The sequence below is a fragment of the Euprymna scolopes genome, chromosome 14 (genome assembly GCF_053919585.1).
Source record: "Euprymna scolopes isolate OS-2025 chromosome 14, ASM5391958v1, whole genome shotgun sequence".
Lineage (NCBI taxonomy): Eukaryota > Metazoa > Mollusca > Cephalopoda > Sepiida > Sepiolidae > Euprymna > Euprymna scolopes.
Window position 1 is genome coordinate 48,400,910 of NC_136495.1, and position 21,717 is coordinate 48,422,626.

The 21,717-nt window shown below is 34.6% G+C and overlaps 1 protein-coding gene across 1 annotated transcript in view; it reads right to left on the reverse strand.

Moving 5' to 3' along the window:
* Nucleotides 1-10,037: 10,037 nt before the first annotated feature.
* LOC145292985 (S-adenosylmethionine synthase-like) overlaps nucleotides 10,038-21,717 on the reverse strand; it is a 41,443-nt gene continuing 29,763 nt past the window's right edge. The window contains exons 6-8 of the mRNA XM_080139228.1: nucleotides 18,563-18,745; nucleotides 17,758-17,891; nucleotides 10,038-11,174 (exon numbers count right to left, since the gene is read on the reverse strand). Of these exons, the coding sequence (XP_079995354.1) occupies nucleotides 11,072-11,174; nucleotides 17,758-17,891; nucleotides 18,563-18,745 (420 nt within the window). The 3' untranslated portion in view covers nucleotides 10,038-11,071. The remainder of the gene's footprint in view (nucleotides 11,175-17,757; nucleotides 17,892-18,562; nucleotides 18,746-21,717) is intronic.

Below are 21,717 nucleotides of genomic sequence, written 5' to 3' on the forward strand. Positions count from 1 at the left end.
GTGGGATGCACATTTTTTTTTTTTAACTGTTATGCACAGTTAAAAAAAAAAATTTTTTACGTTTAAAAAAACTCACCTGTTTTTTTTTAAACATTTCTTATTTATATACTACCTCCGGTTGGAAATAGTTGGTGCACAACAATTTTCAGTTTGGTCGGAAATACTTGGTGCATACAAGTTTCAAGTTTTATAAGGCAGTACTTTTGAAAGGAAATAGAGGTTAACCAATTAATTAATTAAATTGACAATTGCTTGTATGTACATTCTTACAATGTATGATGAAATAAACATACAAAAAAGCTAAAACATCTATTTATTCAATTGTGTTAATTTACTTTTCAATTCTTCTGATATCAAAATTGGGAAGTTTTCCTTTTCTTTCTGTGCTTTTGAAATATGCTGAAGTCTGTAATTGTTGCCACCATCAGCCAAAATTATTTGTTCCATTGTCTCCTGCAATGTCAGGAAAATGTTCAACTTTGACTTTTTTAATTCTTGAAAGCTGGTTTCAACTGCTTCAATTAATTCAATATTCTTTGGAGCCTTTTGGTGTTGAATGGATTGTATTGAAGTAACCTAGGTCAAGCACATTCAGATCCAGACTGTTTGCAGGCTGGTTAAACGGTTCAATGTTCAGCTCTAATCTCTCCGATTCTTGTTTGAACACCGGATCCGTTGGATTTACGTGTGGCTTAGCATTGTCTTGTTGAATTATAATTCGTTGTGCAATGGATCCACTTGGCCATTTGTTCCGTGTGAAAACAAGGACCTTTTCAACAAGGAATTCATGAATCTGAATTTTCGTGATTGTATCCATGACTTTAGTTACCATTGTTCCAGCAGGCCTGTTTCTGCTGTTACGTTTAGCCGCCTCTTGTTTGAAAAATGGCCAAATTCCAATCTTCCCGTCAAAGTAACATTTGCGATGTGGATCTCAACAGGGTCGAGCCACGGCAGCAAAAAACATTACCTTTGTAATGAAACGCTTGCTTTTAGTGGTTCTTAAAGGGTCATGTTCGTCTTTGCCTAAATAAAATTTCCTTGCATTTTGCGTCATGTAAAACCATTTCTCATCAATATGTATGACATCAAACATTTCTCTAAAAGTTCCTCGATTTAAATCCAACTGTGAATGGCAAAAATCAACGCAACATTTCATGTTTTCTATCGTGATAAGCGGTTTTACAGCATTTGAATGTGCCTGAATTTCGCCATCTTTCATCCTTGCAATCAATGTTGTCTTAGGTATTCCACATGCTTGAGCAGTAAACCTCAAAGTGGTTCTTTTTCTCAAGGGAATGGTGTTTATTTTTACCAACTGAACTATAGTCCTTTTTTTGGCCACAGAGAAACTTATGGCTCAAAGAATCCATTGGCACCGAAATATCGGATGAACCGTCTCGTGCTCATGACCAAATTCTGCCTACAGTATTTCTTCCTATACGGAATTTTGTGGCAACATCTTTGATTGCACCTCGTTCTAGGATACGCCCTTTAGACCTTTGTAGCAATGCTTGCAGAACTGCGGTTCGTCTTGAATTTGTCAATTCTCTCTTATCACTTCTGTTTTTACCTTCCACATTGGCATCAACTACATTTTCCATATTTATATAGCCACTGCGGGTATTTTTAAAAATAGATTATATAACAGTCAACAAAGTAATGTGCATAGATTAAACTCTAAATGACTTTTCAAACGAAAAATGTTCTTTTTCAATTAAGCACGCTCTAAAGTACTACCAGTTACCCCCTAAAATATTGAAATGGTGCGTGACAAAACCTAAAACGTGGACAGTTTTAATTCTGCACCAACTATTTCCGACCGGAGGTAGTATATTTTTTTTTCATCCTGACCTGGGTTACCAAACCGGCTGTGCGAGTTTTGATTCCAGGTCATTACCAATCACTTAAAGACAAAACAAAATTATCTCAGTCTAGAAGAATTTCTCCTTTATTGATTATTTTTGGAGATCCTTAAAACATAAGTGATCCAAATGATTGTACAAACATTACCAACCTTATCTATTTATACGTATAAATGTGACAATTTTAGTCTCATGTTTGCAATAAACTTATGAATAAAATGTTTATTTAAAATTTTAATTTCAAGTAGCAAACTTTGCAACGAGATAGTGAGCTAGCAAAGCCAGCTAGCGTATAAATAAACATGACTTTGTAGTGGTGTTTTAGTTTATACAGCTGCTATCAGGAAAAGCCATGCAGATACTGAAAACCAATAAGATTGTGTCTGATGACCTGAGCATCAGAGAAATAAGAATGATATTCAATTCTATATCCCCCCCCCATGTGATTTGAATTAGATATATTTTTGATTTTCAGCACAAGTGCATTCTCTATTGGTTAGTATGATTCAAGGGAGATCATTATGGATAATTCTTAGCCAACAGCTGAAATAGGTAATATTCTACTTGTGGTATCGCTTCACAACACATATTCTCTAGGGAGAACAGTTATATAAAAGTAGCCCGACCTATCTAATCTTCCTCTTACCGACCAACTGACACCACAAGACAAAACCCAATTCTTTTTCCAACAAAATGGCACTACATGCCACACGTCTCACAGATCACTGACACGAGTTCATGACATGTTTATGGAAGAGAGAACAATAAGCAAAGGGTTATGGCCACCACGTTCTTGGACTTATTTGATTTTTATCTTTGGGGGATTTTAAAACAAAAATAATCCTCACAATTTAAACCAAATGAGAACATTGGTAATTCTCCTGAAAGCATTGGCAGATTTACAGGCAGTATCTGTAAACATTGTTAAATGTGCCCAGAAATGCCAACGAGGGGCACTTCCAGCATCTTTTATAACACCATAGGTAATTTAAACAATTAAAAAAGTTTCTCCTTTCTACTACATTTTCTAGGCTACTTTTAAGTGGGTCACCCCATACAACAAGTCTTTTCTGCTGAATGAATAAATATGTGTCATGAATTGTAGTTAATCATATATAAATTTAGAAGAGTTACTATATCTAAGCTGCTGCAATCAGCCACTAGACTCTTGGACAGGATCCAAAAAAAGAAATTCTAACCTAATAAGTCCTGAACTATTTGCCAAGCTCCAGTTCCTATCACAGTGTTGTACCCCTATGCATGTTTTATAAGCACTACCATGGAATGTGCTCCAATGAATTCATTACACTTTTACCTCATCAATGAAAATGACCCTGACCTACCTGACTAGCAGCAAAAAAAAAAAAAAAAAAAAAAAATCACACCTCTTCTTTATGTAGGAAGATTTTCTACTTTAATAGTATCTTTACTCAGACAACTTGTTTTTGAATTTCACTTCCTGTCCTCATTTCTTCGACTGTACTAACATGCAGGAATTTAACTGAATTATGAATAAATATTTTGCTACTCAACTCCCTACTACATTTGTCCCTTATCGTTGTAGTCACTGGCGCTCCAGTGGCAATATGTCTTGTTTGGGATGCACAAAAGTAAAAAGAATTTTAAGAATAAGAATAGAAGAGAAAAAGACTAGATGACGTAACAGTGTTGGTACTCACAAAGATGTAGAATCCGAAAGAATGTGCTTTATTCTGGTTAATTGCTTTGTTAGTACACACAAGACACTCCAAAGAAAACACATACAAAGTTGTTTTAGTAGTAAAAAGAGTTAGCATTCTGTTATTTATGCAAACATACAGAAACAAGATCTAATTTTTATTTGAATTTCTGTGAAGAAATGTGTATAATTGCAAGCAGTTGTGGACTTCTGTGTTTGGACCTGGCTTAACATACTTGTTGGTTTGCCCTTATTTCTTGCTTTCTAGGTTCTGTCTATTTGTGTCATTTATTATATCATACTCATTTTTTTTTTTTTGCAATTCTGATTTTTGAGAGTATCAAAAAGCAAAAATTTTTCTGGTGCACGAAAGAAACAATAACAAAACAAAAAACATGGCCACCAGCGATAAAAATATTGAATTAAAATTAGATTTTCAGAAATCAATTTTAATCAAAAATGAAAGTAAATTTCTTTTAAGTTTTTGTATTGATTTGAGATTAGATAATCCAACTTATTGATGCAATGGTTTTTGCTGCATATTTTGACATTGCAATATAATCATTATTCCGCAAATATAAAATAATTTCAACCAATGAAAATTGTCCATTTAAGCCTCTTGCTAATTTTTTTTTTTTGTTGTTGAGAAAAACTACCTTTTTGTATTTTATATTGAATTGTTTTACCTACCTAACTAATGTTTAATTAGATAGAATTCGTTGACTCGTCCACCACAATAATTGGCTTGGTTTCTCTAGTTACAGATGCAGCTGGTAGCATCACACAGCTTTTCTATATACTATCCCAACACAAACTTTCATATTCCTGACAAACAAGCCATTGCAACGGGAAGCAAAATTACAATGGAAACTGGCTAATCGAACAAACTCATAATACTTGCTCCTATCAAATCCCAAAATGTCATTGGTTAACCTTCCTTTTATGTTCACAAAGAGGAACAAAAAAAACAAAAAATTTCTTGCCGGTTTATGGAAAAAATTGGGAAGATCTAATTTTTTTCATGGAACTTGCATGTAGGTTGGGTGTGTTTGTGAAAATTTCATACAATACTATTTTCAATAACTGAAACAGGAAATATGTATATTAAAATTATCTCACTGTCCATATTTTTGTAATAGTACAATTGGCAATCAGCGTTGGATAAGATGGATAAAAAAAAAAAAAAAAAAAAAAAGTAAAAATTACATCTGTATAACATCTTTGCGAAACTCGTTTTAACATAAAATTGCACAACTTCAGATTTTACAAAGAACAAAAGCTAAACAGTTTCACAGGCAACAGTTGCATGTTACGAGGATAACTTCCCGACAAGAACTGGTACAGATATCAAGAATTTCATTTATCTTTTTGAACGCAAGATGGAAACTACTGTAACATTTTGTAGATTGGTCCAAAATGTCTGACAAAGCCATGAACTTCGGAGGTCACCTGAGAATAACTTAATGTAGAAATGCCACCTTTCCTCTGGAGAAGTTAATTTAAGAAGCTCTGCAAACTATTAGAAGACAGACGACCACGAATGACACTGAAGATGAGATAACGTCAATTCAAACCCTCAAATTTCGAGTTTTGTTGATAGATGCTCAACTAAAGATGTTATGTTTTTGGTTGAGTTTGTCATTGCATGTATAGACTAGTATTCACATTTAAATAATAAAGCTTGTTCACAATATTGGTTATGGTCTAACTTACACATCCAAAAATAAAATCAAACCAAAGTTAAATTTCAAGGTGAAAGTCACTTTAGGTGATAATTTGGTTTTGTTAGTTGTAGAGATTCCCTACTAAGCCCATATTGTAGTCAATGAAGTACTGCATCTTATGACATTGACAAGTTCAGTGACGGTCAAAATTATAATTTCAACTTTTCCAAAGTTGGTGTATTGATCCGATGTTTGATAATAACCACCATGCAAATGTCAGCACAAGATTTTGAATAGTCAACGTTTATACAGCATCATTCAGAAATACTTCCTATGATATAAATTAGGCTCACAAAACTGACCCATAGTTATATTAGCAAGAATGTATCAATTTTCAGACTAACATCAGAATTAGAAACCCTGGCTCTAAGAAAACAACATTGAGGGAAGATGCATTTCCTTGTTTATTTGTTGAAAAATAAAGGAATGTAATTACATATTTCTTAGCTTAACACAATAAAAAAATGTTGCAAAATATGTAGACTATTTTGATTATAAAAAAAAAATTCTACTCGGAATACAATTGTGAATTATTTAAAATTTTTACCCCTTCATGGCTGATGGAATGAGAAAATGCTACCTCCATGGATTAAATGAAGTGTTCCATTTGAAATTTGGTGCCTATTTGGGTTGAACAGGATAAACTTGAAGATCAGAGATTACATTGGCTGAAACATTGCAAAAACAACACTCCGGATGAGAACAGTAATCTGAATCATCCAAATATGAAGATCTTTATGTTGAAAAGTTGGTTAGTTTTATGGTATATCAACTTTAGTGGTCATTTAAAGCCAAAGTATTTATTTTATTTAACAATTTTGGTTATTCAACTATATAACCAGACACTGAACACTAGATGCCTGGATGCATAAAACATACAGTAGAACCCCAGGATATGAACTTTCCTTTCTGGGTTTGATAAAATTTTATACAGTACATATTAAAAATTAGTAACAAAATACAGTACAGTATATAATGCACATGTATATAATCAAATAACATGAATAACACCATAAAGTAGGGCAAATACTGTAACAAGGGTCCGGAAAAAACAAAACAGTACTCCACAGTGTAACCTGAAAAAACCATATCCAGGGGTTCTGTTGCAATTCATAATGTATATAGTTATGTTGAAAAGAATGAAATTTCTGAAAATATCATTCAACACACTGCAGATCTACAAGATATGAGAGACAAAGTCACTTTCTGTTTGCTATATCCACAGCTGGGTTAAATAATATTACTGCTGGTGACATTTCTAGTTTATAAGGATGATCCCAATCATTTCCTCATGAGTCTTATCAACTTTCAGATGACTGTTATTTAAAAATCAATTCTATCTGTTGTAGACAATTCTCAAATTTTAGAACAAGCCTGAACATGCAAGATCCTCCTTCACAAGTGGAAAATTGACTTTCACCATAACTAATGTTTACAAAAAAAAAAAAAAAAAAAAAAAAAAAAAAAAAAAAAATCAAGGCGTAATTATTGAGCAAGGTGCAAACAATTAGTGGGCAACTTTACCCCTATAATGCCCCCTAGAGGAGCAACCAAAGTTACGCCAGAAAATCTGTTTTAGCAAAAATTTACTTTCATCATGACTAATGTTTGTGCAAAATTAAAAAAATTCAAGGTGTGATTATTGAGAAAAGTACAAACAAACAAATGGGAGTTAATTACTAGGTCCAATCCCTCCTTTGTCGGAGGGTCAATTAAATCTATTGTTTTAGAGGTGTAGTTCTGATAATCTAAATTATCAATACTCATCTAAAAATTTTTTAGAAATGGGAATATTAAATCTTGTCCTAATTTCTTAAATTAGACTGGCTTTTCACAAACTCACGTGATCAGACGAGTTCTTTTGTTTCTTCTATAATCAAAGTTTTAAACAAGGAAATTGTTTCACTTTTATAATTCGCAACAATTATGGGCCTAAATTCTAGTACATATTAAAAGGTTTTTAATACTAATACATAGTTAAAGCAAAATAGTTTTGGACCATTAACAAAAAATTTCCAATGTGACCTATGTTTACCCATTCATTTTTTTATGGCTTGTATTTGAATCCATGTTTTGAAACAGGACATAAATCTATAACAGCAGGCTAAAGCTATAATCATCTTATGGTAATGATTTAGGTTGTAGGAAAATTCAAGTAAATGAATTGCGAAAATAACACTCAGCTGCAAGTCAAAAGTTTCTGGTCATGGCATCTGCTTTTGTCTGGAATTTTATTTACTATGAATGCAATATTTTCCATTTCTGAAAATAGTAAAGAGTGAAGATTTCTAAACTAGACAAATTCCATGATATATCTATATAAAAAAAAAAATTTATTGGACAAAATTCTATATCCTTTGTTATAAGTAAAGGGATATTTTTTTTTTCACCATGAAATGAAAAACTAAAAGAATGTCATTTAATTTTAGAGCTATGAAATAAATAATTTGTGATCGATTCATTATTTTTATTTTAGAAAAGAAATAAAAAATTTCCACCATCAACATTATGTGCTAGCTGTATCAATCTGGCGTCACCCAGGAGCTATTTTTTTATTTATTTATTCTTTAAAAATATTTCACGTTCAGTAAAAAAAGTGAATCCATCAGTATCTAAGTTACAAATTAACCTTTGCTTTGTTTATATATATTGTCGCGAACCAATATGAACACTGTATTAATAGTGATGATGATGACGAGGATAGTAAACAGTAACATAATTGGTTGAGATCCGGCCAATCAGATCAAGTTTCACTTCTTAGCCATGGTCGAGAATCGACGATAAAATAAAATTAGTTGCAGAATTTAGGGGAGGGAGATAACAGCGTATATTGACAGCTGGCCGCACTCCAAACTTCAGGTTGTAAACCGTTGGATAAAAAAAAAAAAAAAAAAAAAGGAAATATATAAGAGGATGACAAGTGACTCCACCAGTTACGGTTAGTAAAACTTGAATACGTGTCACACCCATTTTGTTCCTAAGAATATTGATAATTTTCGTCAACGTATTTATTTTCAAGTGCGGCTATAAAAAAAAAAAATAAATAAATCCGCGCAAGACGCACAAACAGTTATATTTGGACTTTTTCTGTATTATCATTTTCTTTATTATTTGAATGTTGAACTGTTGCAAGATCTCTTTCGAAGTCGTACGTGTTTCATATACCCCCCCCCCCCCAAAAAAAAGGGGAGGTTATATATTTATGTATATACTGAATTTTCGCTGTTGGATTCGAATTTAAACTTCACCCTGCTGTATTTGAATGGAGACGTACTTAATCCGAAGGAAGATAATTTTAATCACCAGAATTAAAGAATAATAACAAAATGAATTAATAGCTATAAACCTTATCGGCTATAGATTCCAAGGACAATCAGCCTGGATCGGGTGATGGTCAAATCTAACGAATGAACGTGTGATATTGGTTTCGCGAGATTCTCCTCCCTCTTCATTCGGGCTTTGTCTGAGACATCGAAAAGGGAGTATTTTGTCACAATATATATATATATATATATATATATATATTTGGAGAGAGAGAGAGAAAGAGAGACTGTTAGTAAACAGTGAAGGAGGGTGGGGAAAAAAGCAAGAACTGCTAACTCTTACTAAACAAAAATCGACAAAGAATTTCTACATATTAGAAAATTGTTAGCTCATTAATTTTTTTTTTTAATTGTTACTATTAGCATTGTACAATAACAAATGAAAGATGGCTAATCAGAAGAGGTTTGATTTGTCAGCTTAGTTGCTATTTACTTTTTATTAATTAAAAAGTAAATGTTTAGAATTCTCCCTAAACAAAGAAAAATGTGTATGACAAAGAAAATATTGTATTCCGAAAATTTACATAATTGATCAAGTAATTTTATTTTTAACTAAGAATCAAATTTTGTCTAATAGAGACTTGTGAGACTCAAGAAACAAGGGAGATAATTTCATGTAATTATGGGAGATGAAGCACTGGAAATTTACCTGAAAATGGTCTTAAAGTGATTTTTGGAATATATTACAGGTATGTACATCATACAGATTTTTTTTTTTTTTATATGGGCAGTTCTGTACAAGCACCAACAAATCTGAAAAAGAAATCTGCTAAGAAATAAACGAGCCACAAAATTTGAATTTTACTGCTTTATTAAAAATAAAAAATAAAATTGACCATTGATAATGAAACTTAAGTGGTCTCCCTGGTTGGTGGTATTGAAATTACAATTATACCCAAAATATCACATACCCCCCATCCCAAGTCTGGGTTAAAAGCAAATGACCAATGGAACTGCGGATGAGCTAATAAAACTGAGGGGATTTAAAGAAAAAAAAAAGTGTTGACAGGGAGAGGAGGCAACAATTTATATTTTCTTTGATCCCATAATTCATAAATAAGATAAAATTTTAGACAAATAGGTGAATAAGAATTGAGATATATATATATATGTAAAACTCCCAGCTGAAAGAAAATGAGATGAAATGTACAAAAGAAAAAGTGTATCGTAATCAAAATCTTATTTGTTTTAAAACGTTCCTCTTTTCCAATTTTTTTATTATTGGGAGAAAAAGAAAAAACAAAAAGACAGATTCTAGATTACTCAAGTTTTCATTATTCCTTGTAAGAAATGATAAAAAAAAGGGGGGGGGGTAGAGGGGGGGAAGGCAGCACAGTCAGCCAGGAATGATTACGTTAGTAAATCAAAAATAAAAATGGTTTTATGTTCAAGTGCACCAGCCATTGGAGCAAAAATGCTTTATTTTCTTTTTAAACCTCTTACTAGGAAAAAAAAAAAAAAAAAAAAAAAAAAAAAAAAAAAAAAAAAAAAATAATAATAATGGGGCACACCAAAAATCCCCACATCTTTATCCCCACCAAAGGAGTTATTTGTTACTTTACGGAAGAGTTAGAGAAAAATACCCATTGAATGACATACACACGCACACACAAAAGTCGAGAGATAGAGATAGATAGAAAAATCTGTGATACTGACGGCCCCAGCAGAAAGCACTGTAAAAAAAAAAAAAAGAAAAAAAAAGTCATAGTCATTGACACCAGTGCTGACTGATAGTATTTATGTGATCCCGAGTGTTTATAACTAGTGCTCTTTTCCAATGAATCTTCATAAACACAAGACAAATGTGCATGTAAGAAGCCAAAGTTAATGACACATTTGCAGCTGATAAAAAGGAACAGACAGAGACCAAACAGGCACGAGTCTAACTGATCAAACCCACAACTTTATCCGGAAGAAAGAGGAGGAGAAGGAGGAAAAGTGTAAAGTGTCATCAGTTAGTTAGACTAAAAGCTTATAAATTTACCGTTTCCTAATTTTAACCATTTAAAGAATTTCTCTGGAATTAACCGATTTCATTAAAAAATATTTTTTCCTCAATAAAATGAAAAATCCAAAGTTTCATTCCATCTTAAGCAGTCATAAAAGTGTCGCATTAAAAGGCTACAAAAAGCAGGAAGCAGAAAGAGCTTGTGGTTAATGTAGCCCTTCATGAGTACACATTTATCCTGTATAAACCCCCTTCACTTATCTTTATCAAAGATAAGACATTCAAAACTTGTGAGACTTGGATTTTAGCTATATCTTTTAAGGTTATTTACCATGATCCTATTTTATGCTCCGTTCATGTGTCGGTCAGCCTTTCTATTCACTGTGGATTACGAATGTCAGTATCGCAGAATTACAAAAACAAAACAACTTTAAATGAAATACTGAAGTTATGAGAGGCGACAGAGAGAAAGAAAAAGCAAAGAAAAAGAAAAAAAGAAAAAAAAAAAATCTCAAGCAACTGTCTTTCCAAAGCTAAACTATGAGCTTTTTGGGAATTTCCCATGAAAACTCTGGCCTCCCAAAATGGCCGTAGCAAGCAGTCTTCTGGTATATTGGACGACGCAAGTCTAATTCTCTGGAAAAGAAAAGAAAAGAGAAAGTTAGGAATTTTAGGAAGACAGACAAATGGTTTAAAGAAATCATTTGCAGACAAACTTGATTTCATATGAAATTACTTTTTCTTTGCACTATCATCTTTTCACCATATCAGGTAATTTTATTCTCCCATTCCTTCTTCAGGAATTGAGCTCAAACAGAATCTCTTAAAAAAGCTTGCAATGACGAGGCAATATACTGACACAACATGTACTGAAAAGCAGAGTTATACAATAAGAAAAGCATTAAACCTTAAGGTAATGATAGTGTAACTGATAATTGGGACCAAGCAATCAATTTTTTCTTAATTCCAAGTTTATGTGGTTGGAATCAATGAAATGTATAGACGTATCAAAAGCATTGCTACTTACTTTGAAGTCTGTTATTAAAGGAAAGAAAAAATTGATTCTTTTCTATGCAAATTTTTTGTAAGTGATCTTGTTATATATATTATCCTTATATTCAGTCCCACTCAGACTGTCAGAATAGATCAACATACAAAACACTAGAACAAATCAACATTCATTAAGCAACTTCGAGATTCAAGATCAGGTAATCCCAAGTACACCATAACATCGTCTCACAGCAAATATATAGGATCAATCACATCGCCATGGAATTAACATGCATAATCCTTTTATGAACGGGAGATTATAATTGACCCCCCCCCTCTCATCAAGTGCTAGGAAATATGCAAGAAAAAAATAAAATAAAATAAAGGTAACAAAAGAATAGGGCCTGTTCGAACACGTTTTTCCTCACATACACACACCCACATATGCACACACATATACACATCAACGTACACACATTGGTGATGTCACTTTCTTTTAAGTGAAATCCAGACATGCGCAGTCAGAACACTGACCCTGGTATAAAAATCAACAACTTCCTCTTTCTTCCCTTTTGCCTTGGTTTGTCAACCAGTTCGCGTCCACAGCTTGTGGCCTGAAGAGATTTCCACCTGGCCGACTACCACCATGTACGCACGGCTTTACTGAGGTCAACCCTCTCTTTTTTTTACATGCTGGACTGCCATTTCTCTTTCCCCTACTTTATTCCTTTTTTCCATGCACGTAGTCGTCAACGACTGAACTGAACACGTGTTCCACCTAAACCATTTATTTACAACAGAAAATAAATGATATATTTATTTTATTCAACAATTGAGTTTTTTCCTTCCTTCCATTCATTTCATTATTTATTTTTGTAGCGAGTTAGGATTATTATATCCTTGTCCGCAACAAACGATGGTGACCCCTTAATTTAAAATGAAATGAGGTGTTTGAACGAAACACACGGTGTAAACTAAACTCTTCCACACAAATCAACGACACGCACGAAAAATAATTTTTCTCTAAAAAAAAAACAAAAACAAAATGGAACTTCAACAGACGGACTCCTACAACGAAACCATGGCATTAAATATTCCACCCTTCAACCCGATAAATACAAAAGTATGGTTCGTCCAATTACAGGCCATATTTGACGCTAAACGGGTAACGTCACAAGCGCGTTATTGTTGCAGAGTGGAAAAACCGCCGTTGCAGGTGGTAGAAGAAATCACAGATTTTCTCGAAAATGTACCTGAGGAAAGACCGTATGACACGCTGAAGCAAGCAATCCTTCAACGAACCGGTGTTTCCAACGAAGCCATGCTTCATAACTTATTCACACAAGTTGAATTAGGAGACCGTACGCCTTCTCAACTACTTCGCCATATGAAAGCCTTGCTGGGAGACAAAATGTCGGACAGCATCATCGGAGGAGACGGCAACAGAAAAGCTCGCCGACATAGCCAACAAAATTCATGAAAGTTCCCGGAGCCGACAAGTATATGTCCACCAACGGCAACCTGACCAAAACAGACAATGAATTAGCCGAATTAAAGTCTACAGTTAAAAAGCTTTCAAAGCAGCTAGCTGACGTACTTCAAACGCGTCAACATTATTCCAGAAACTACGACAAAGTTACAGGTGAAGTTTAAGCAGGAACCGGTCAACGTCACGAGAAAGACAAGATGTTTGCTTCTACCACAGGAGATTCGGCGTTAATGCGAGACAATGCACTAGACTCTGCGCGTTCAAAAAACCAGCGCAGGGAAATGAACCTTCCAGCCAGTAACGACTACGACTGTAGCTGGAGCACAGAAAAAAGGTTGTCTGTTTTATATCCGTGACAAAATCCATGGATATAACTTTAATAGACACCGGCGCGGAAATCAGCGTCATACCGACACCGCATGGCCACCCAACAGGAACCCAATTTTTCAGCCTACAACGGTACAAAAATACCCACTTTTGGCGAGAAAACTTCAAACTTAAACCTGGAATGCGAAGGAATTTTTTTTGGAATTTCACCATAGCCAGCGTGACCACTTCAATTTTGGGGGTAGACTTTTTAGCCCATTTCAACCTGTCTGTCGACATGACTCATAACACATTGACAGACAATGAAACAAAGATTTCCGTGAGAGGAACTACCTTGAAATTTTTAACCACCGGAATCAGCACTGTTCTACCCGAAGATTTACATATCCGCTGGTTACTCCAAAAATTTCCTCAACTTTCCCAGCCGTTTAAAAACACAGACCCCATCAAGCATAGCGCTAAGCACTATATTAAGACCACAGGACCGCCCGTCTATTCAACCCACAGACGCTTGAAACCGGATAAATACAAATTGGCAAAATCAGAGTTTCAAAACCTACACCACACGGGGATAATACGGCCCTCGAAAAGTGCTTGGTCATCACCACTCCACATGGTGCAGAAAGCTGACAACACCATATGGTGCCCTTGCGGAGATTTTAGACACTTAAATGCGAAAACAGTTCCGGATCCTCCATATCCATGACTTCGCCAATGAACTCCAAGGCGCCACAATTTTCTCCAAGCTGGACCTTGTAAAGGCATATTTTCAAATTCCAGTCGCAGAAGAAGACATTCATAAAACTGCACTGACCACACCATTTGGCCTTTACAAGTTCCTAAGGATGCCTTTTGGGCTGAGAAACGCCTGTCAAACTTTCCAACGTTTGATTGACAAAGTTTTCAGAGGTCTGCCGTTCATATTCGCATATGTGGACGACGTTTAATCGCCAGCAGAAACCTCGAAGAACACTGGCTACACCTGGAACAAACTTTCGAAAGAAAGTCACATTTCAGTCTGAAACTAAACCCTGATAAATGTGTTTTTGGCCCCTAGGAAGTTCGATTTCTCAGACATTTAATCGACAAGGATGGAATCTCCCCTTTGCCTGAAAAAGAAAGTGTCATTTTAAATTTCCCTCTACCAATATCTGTCAGACAAGTACACCGTTTTTTAGGCATAATTAACTATTACCGACGCTTTTTGCCTAAGTGTTCCGCGTTACTCGCACCTTTAACGGACTTGTTAAAAAAACAAACCAAAAACCAACAGTTAATTTTGGAAGGACCTGCACTACAGGCCTTTGAATAAGCGAAAACTGCTTTGGCAAACTTCAAACTTACATATATCCAAGATAGCGATACAACGGAACTTACACTTATGACGGATGTATTGGAAATAACGGTAGGAGCTGCCATTCACCAAATTTCTGACAACAAAATGACCCTATTTCATTCTTCTCTGCCAAGTCAAACAAAGTGTAGAATAAATATAGCACTTTCTCGAGAGAGTTACTTGTAATTTACCTTGCAATTAAGCACTTTAAACATCTCCTCGAAGGCAGAAAATTTCCCATTTATACGGATCATAAACCCTTAACATTTGCTCTACACACATGTCGACAAATACGGTCAACGAGAAATTTGACATCTGGATTATATAGCTCAATATTCTACTGATATACGGTACGTAAAAGGACAAGAAAATGTAGCTGACGCTTTATCTCGCGCAACAATTGCTTCTTTAAATTCCACTCCGCTAAGTATGGAATTAATAGCATAAGAGCAATTAGTTGATACCACGCTCCCAGCTATAATGGAAAAGACTTCACTGAAAGAAATGCCGATACCGTTCGGAACAAATTTCTATTGCGATGTTTCACAAAAACACCCTCGCTCTTATATTTCACCCAGCCTCAACGATAAGTTTTTCAGCACTTCCACAATTTGTCCCACCAGGAAAACGCGCCACTGTGAAATTAATAGGGGAACGTTTTGTTTGGCCAAATATGAATACGGACATTCGTAGTTGGACTAGCATTCCTTACAAAAAAAAAAAAAAAAAAAAAAAAAAAAAAAAAAAAAAAAAAAAAAAAAAAAAAAAAAAAAAAGTTCGCACGCACACAAAATCACCTTGTACTTCAAGAACTTTCAGTGTACCAGATGCTAGGTTTACTCATGTTCATATCGATTTGGTTGGACCCTTGCCCAATTATAAAGGACATACCCACATCCTTACTATAGTTGATAGATTCAGCAGATGGCCGACAGCAATACCAGTGAAAGACATCAGCCGCAACAATAACCAGAGCGATTTTACAAGATTGGATAGCGATTTTACAAGATTGGATAGCGATTTTCGGAGTGCCCTCCGTAATCACAACAGACAGGGGCTCACAATCAGCTCTTTTTGCTAAATTCACCCATTTCTTGGGAACAAAGCACATTAAAACTACTGCCTACCACCCTTGTGCAAATGGTATGGTGGAACGGTTTCATAGACAATTAAAAGCATCTTTGGCTATGAACGAAAACTGGTCAGACAATTTGCCACTCATTCTCCTAGCAATTCGCAACACTGAAGGAAGATTTGCAGAGCACACCTGCAGAATTAGTTTTCTGTTCAGCACTGATTTTACCGGGACAATTTTGCGAAAACAACAAAACAAATGTCACAATTAAAATTCACCCCAACCAAAAAGCCAGACACAAACATTTTCGTTCCAAGTGATATTCACACCTGTAAATACGCTTTTATCAGGAACGATGCAGTCAAAAAACCACTGTCCAAATTATTCCGGACCTTATCTAGTTCGACAGAAGTGAGAAGTATTTTATCATATTAAAAAGAGATAAAAAAGACACTATTTCAATAGACAGACTTAAACCTGCATTCATAGATGAACAATTACACATTTCTCCTAGTCCAATACAAGAACATACACACTCACAAACTGACAAAGAAATTACAAAAAACAACGCACCACAAACAAAAACAGGACGAAAAGTTCATTGGCCAAAACATTTCAAACAATACATAACTTATAAAAACAAAACAAAAAAAAACAAAAAGAAATATGTTTCTCTTGTATATATATATATATTTTTCCTCAGAAAGGTGAGTCTTGTTTGAACATGTTTTTCCTCACATACACCCACCCACATGTATGTACACACGTTCGCAAACATACATACATTGGTGACATCACTTCCTCTTAAGTGAAGTCCAGACATGCGCAGTCAGAACACTGACCCCGGTATAAAAGTCAACAACAACGTTCAACTTCCTTTCTTCCCTTTTGCCTTGGTTCGTACACCAGACAAGTTCGCGTCCACAGCTTGTGGCCTGAAGACACTTCCACGTTGCCGACTGCTACCATGCATGCATGGCTTTACTGAAGTCAGCCCTCTCCCTCCCTCTTTTCTTTTTCTACATGCTGGACTGCCATTTCTCTTTCCCTTACTTTATTCCTCTTTTGCCACGTGCGTGTTCATCAACGACTGATCTGAACACATGTTCCATCTGAACCATTTATTTTCAACAGACATGTTTATTTTATTCAGTAATTGAGTTTTTTTTTTTCCTTCCTTCCATTCATTCATTTCATTATTTTCTTTTGTAGCGAGTTAGGATTATTATCCTGGTCCACAACAGGCCTCCAAGGAGACAATATGTAGGAAGACAGACAAGAAAGTGTACATGAGATTGTCGGTTAGGGTGTAACAAAGTAACAAACCGAACAATAGATATTAGTTTTTATGATAATTGGAGAGTGGCTATGAGTCAGTGGCAATAGAAACGATTAACAAAATTGGACTTAATGACAGTACAGTTAACTGTTCAGTAGGTGATGCTTGATCAGTTAGCTTTGGGAGATGAGAAAATGAACTGACGGCAACAGATGAACCCACCCTCGACAGGACATAGATGTGGACACCAACATACAGAGAGTCTAACCGAAATGTATGTCGGAGTCGGTGTTTTCCTTGTTTCTCCATGTTTATTTTATTTTTATAGCTATGAACCTGTTCGCTCTCCTCGACAGTCGTCTGAGAGACTATGATGGTATGGCTATAAGACAAGATGGAGAACAAAGCCATGGCACAGCATTTGGGGTCAGCAGGCTGTTAAGCAGGGTAGTGCATGAAGTCATACAAATAAACTTCAGTCGTTTTTGCTTTATCATTCAATAGTATGCAAGGACACACTTTGAAAAGTTAAGTGTCACCCTAAATAGGATCTACACTCACTGGACTACCCCCCACCACCATTAATTCTTCCATTTTTTTTCAAGGATGTTAAGAGAAAAAATACAATAGCACAAACAGGCTGAAATAAATTTACTCAGATTCACATCCGTTACGATAAAAAAAAAAAAAAAAAAAAAAAAAAAAAAAAAGTAGAAAACTCACTTGACAATCATGCCTGGTCTTAGATCAAAGTTGTTATTAATTATATCCAGCAATTCTTTTTCAGATTTCTTGGAAGTTCCATAGCTAAAAACCGTGATGGACAAAGGCTTAGCAATTCCAATGGCATAAGAAATCTGCAGGAAAAGAAAACATACAAATGAAGATTTTGCAATCTCAAAAATACGCAGTAAAGGGATGGAAGAAAGTATGCAACTAAAACCCAAATGGCTCATAATTGACAAGGTATGTGCACTATTGGTTATAGTCAGCTAACATACTTTCTAACTTCCAGTGTGGCTGCTACCAGAAGTAGTGATAAGGAAAATCAGTTCTTACACTTGCTTTTTTGAATTTCAATTCTTGTTGCCTCTTCATGTTGACTTTCTTAAATATCTTTAAAGCAAGTTGAAAGATTAATTAAAAAATTTGTTTACTCTTTTTTTAACCCCTTTGTGTTACACCTTATCCATGTTGCAAAAAATCATTTTATTTAGGGGTGAGGCATTCTACCGGATGCCAGAAATTCACTGGCTATCTCATACACTCTAACCAAGAGATAGTTAAGATTCTAACAATCTTTAAGTGCAGTTTTGTGCATCTCTTTCACTTTCTTCAGTAGGTATATTAGTATCATTTTCAAGTTTACAAGTTTATTAAAATTTGCTATCTTTTAATGCTATCAAGTTAATGATTTAGTTTTCTAGAATTATCCTCTGTTGTCAATTATTTAAATGTGTCTTTCCTAATTGATGTAAACCTGCCATAAAGTGGATTAAGAAAGCAAAAAATTAGAATTAAAAATTACCTGGACAAGCACTCTCTTGCAAAGATCCGCCTTGATCAGAGACTTTGCTACCCAGCGAGCAGCGTAAGCAGCCGAACGATCAACCTTTGAAAAGTCTTTACCAGAGAAAGCACCACCTCCATGGGCTCCCCAGCCTCCATAGGTATCCACAATAATCTTGCGCCCTGTCAGGCCAGCATCACCCTTAAAGTCAAATTCAATAAAATTTTACTTTTCGAGAAAGTCATCTACAACAAAGGAAAGTTGTCTATATATAGAAAAAGCAAAACAAAGAAGCCACTAGCCTTGATGGAGAGACTATTATGGTTTCAAATGATCTGAAATAGCAGCAAGGCTAAACTGGATTTACAATATTTCTCATGTTATATCGCCCCTCTTTTGGGAAATAGAGTATGATTATGAATATCTCTAGTATCAAATAATCCTTATATGCTGAAATTTACTTTATGTATAAAAACCAAACAGGGGAGATAATATGAGAAATATTTGGAATCAAATCCCCCCTTGCTGTTATTTTAGATCATCTGAAACCATAGAAAGTTTTAGTCTCCCCACCATCAAGGCAAGAGATTTTGGGAAAATATCAGATATTTTGTAATTCATATGCAAAACTAGGAAAACAAATGACAAACATTTGTTGGTTGATCCAATTGATGGAAAATGTCACATAGCCCACTACACAATTCACCCATTACCTTTCCAACAAACCTTCATTTGTTAAGTTCTAAGATATATATATCTTTAAAAGTGAACGCGTGATGTACATTATCATACACAATGACTCAATTTTTAGTGTACAGACTTGAAATTTGATATACAGGGTACCGAGATTCGGGAAAATCTTTCTGATCGGTTTTCGACCAGAAATTTGGCTGTTAAGGGGTCAAAGACCAACGATTTGACTTTGAGAACTATCAAACACCTCCGACAATTTTAGGTCTAAACAATTGAAATTTTACATATAGGTTCCTTGCACATGGATCTAACTTAACTGGATTTGAGCCCAAAACAATAAATGTTAAGGGGTCATAATAGAGGTCAAAGGTAAAAAAATTGTCCGCTTACACACACAATAGTAAGTTATAAAATAACTATGGCGATTAAGCTACACAGAATATTCCGCGTAGCTTAATCGCCATATATATTTTATAACTTACTACCTAGCTCTACCCATGTATTGAGCACTGTTGAAGTAAATACTTCAAGTTTACACAAATCTATACTTTCGTATATTAATTTATGTGGTTAAATGAAGTGTATATATATAACTACTTCATTTACTCACATAAACATAATATACGAAAGTATAGATTTATGCGTACAATTTAAGTATTTACTTCAAAAGTGCTCAATACGTAGGTAGAGCTAGTTAGTAATTTATAAAATATATATGGCGATTAAGCTACACTGAATATTCTGCGTTTCATCCACTATAGGATTCGTCAGGCTTATGCGCGAATTCTGTGGTTGCTTCTTGTTTTTATATATGTTGAGGATTTCTAGTTAGCCAATCAGCTTTCTAGTATCCACCGCGCCCCTTCCTATCAGCCAATGGGCATGCATTTTATCGAACAAAGGATCTGTTTTAGAACTAGGTTAGTGGTTTAAGGTAGACGTTTTCCTTTTATATATATATATATATATATATATATATATATATATACACATATATGTGTGATCATTTATGTATATTCATGTTTATTTAATTTATTTATTTGTTTGTTTTCTATTGTTATTGTTAGTTTTAAAGCTATTTTGTATCGCTATCCTAGAGTAAGTTTTATTTTGTGAACACAGTTGTTTGCTATTTCTCGTCTACAGTTTAATAGATTTTGAGGTTCTTTAAAGTACAGGATAGCAAATTTTTCATGGAGGCATAATTTACATGGGTCGTCTAAATGTCTGCACGTGGTAGCTTGTCTAATTATTTTCCATTCGACTACCGGTAGTCGAATGGAAAATAATTAGACAAGCTACCACGTGCAGACATTTAGACGACCCATGTAAATTATGCCTCCATGAAAAATTTGCTATCCTGTACTTTAAAGAACCTCAAAATCTATTAAACTGTAGACGAGAAATAGCAAACAACTGTGTTCACAAAATAAAACTTACTCTAGGATAGCGATACAAAATAGCTTTAAAACTAACAATAACAATAGAAAACAAACAAATAAATAAATTAAATAAACATGAATATACATAAATGATCACACATATATGTGTATATATATATATATATATATATATATATATATATAAAAAAGGAAAACGTCTACCTTAAACCACTAACCTAGTTCTAAAACAGATCCTTTGTTCGATAAAATGCATGCCCATTGGCTGATAGGAAGGGGCGCGGTGGATACTAGAAAGCTGATTGGCTAACTAGAAATTTTCAACATATATAAAAACAAGAAGCAACCACAGAATTCGCGCATAAGCCTGACGAATCCTATAGTGGATGAAACGCAGAATATTCAGTGTAGCTTAATCGCCATATATATTTTATAAATTACTATCGTTAAATTCACTACTCGTTCAAGCAGCCGCCAATAGCGTAATGGTTAGAAGCCTTGACTGCCGTATAAACGGTCGGGTTTCAATCCTGGCTTGAGGTAGTTGCCTGTCTAGCCGCACTGATGAGCTGTGAAACAGCGAAACAGTACTGTATGTGGATGACTATATATATATATATATATATATATATATATATATATATATATATACACATACACACTGGTAGCCAAATTGAATATTGAAATGCTTATATATTTGGTTCTATGGGATGAAACTACACAAAAATTTGCAGGCTTTTTGGAGATTATAATACTATTCTATGGTTAAAATTTTATGACAATTGGTAAGAACCTATATATTCAAACCAATAAAATATGCCCAAATTTGCCTACATTTGTATATATAATTTCCTGGCAGGCCAACTTCAGTTTTGCTGCTTTGAGATGAATTTTGGTTAGGGTGTTTTTGCTTGGTTGTCTCCCCTGTGGCCTTGTCAAATATAATCACACACACACACACACACACACACACACGTGGAATGATAAAAATGTCGCCTTATAGAAAACATTACAGCTTTATTTTAAAACTATTGAAAGAAATCAATTCAGTTAACTTATGTAGTAGAACTGACATCTATT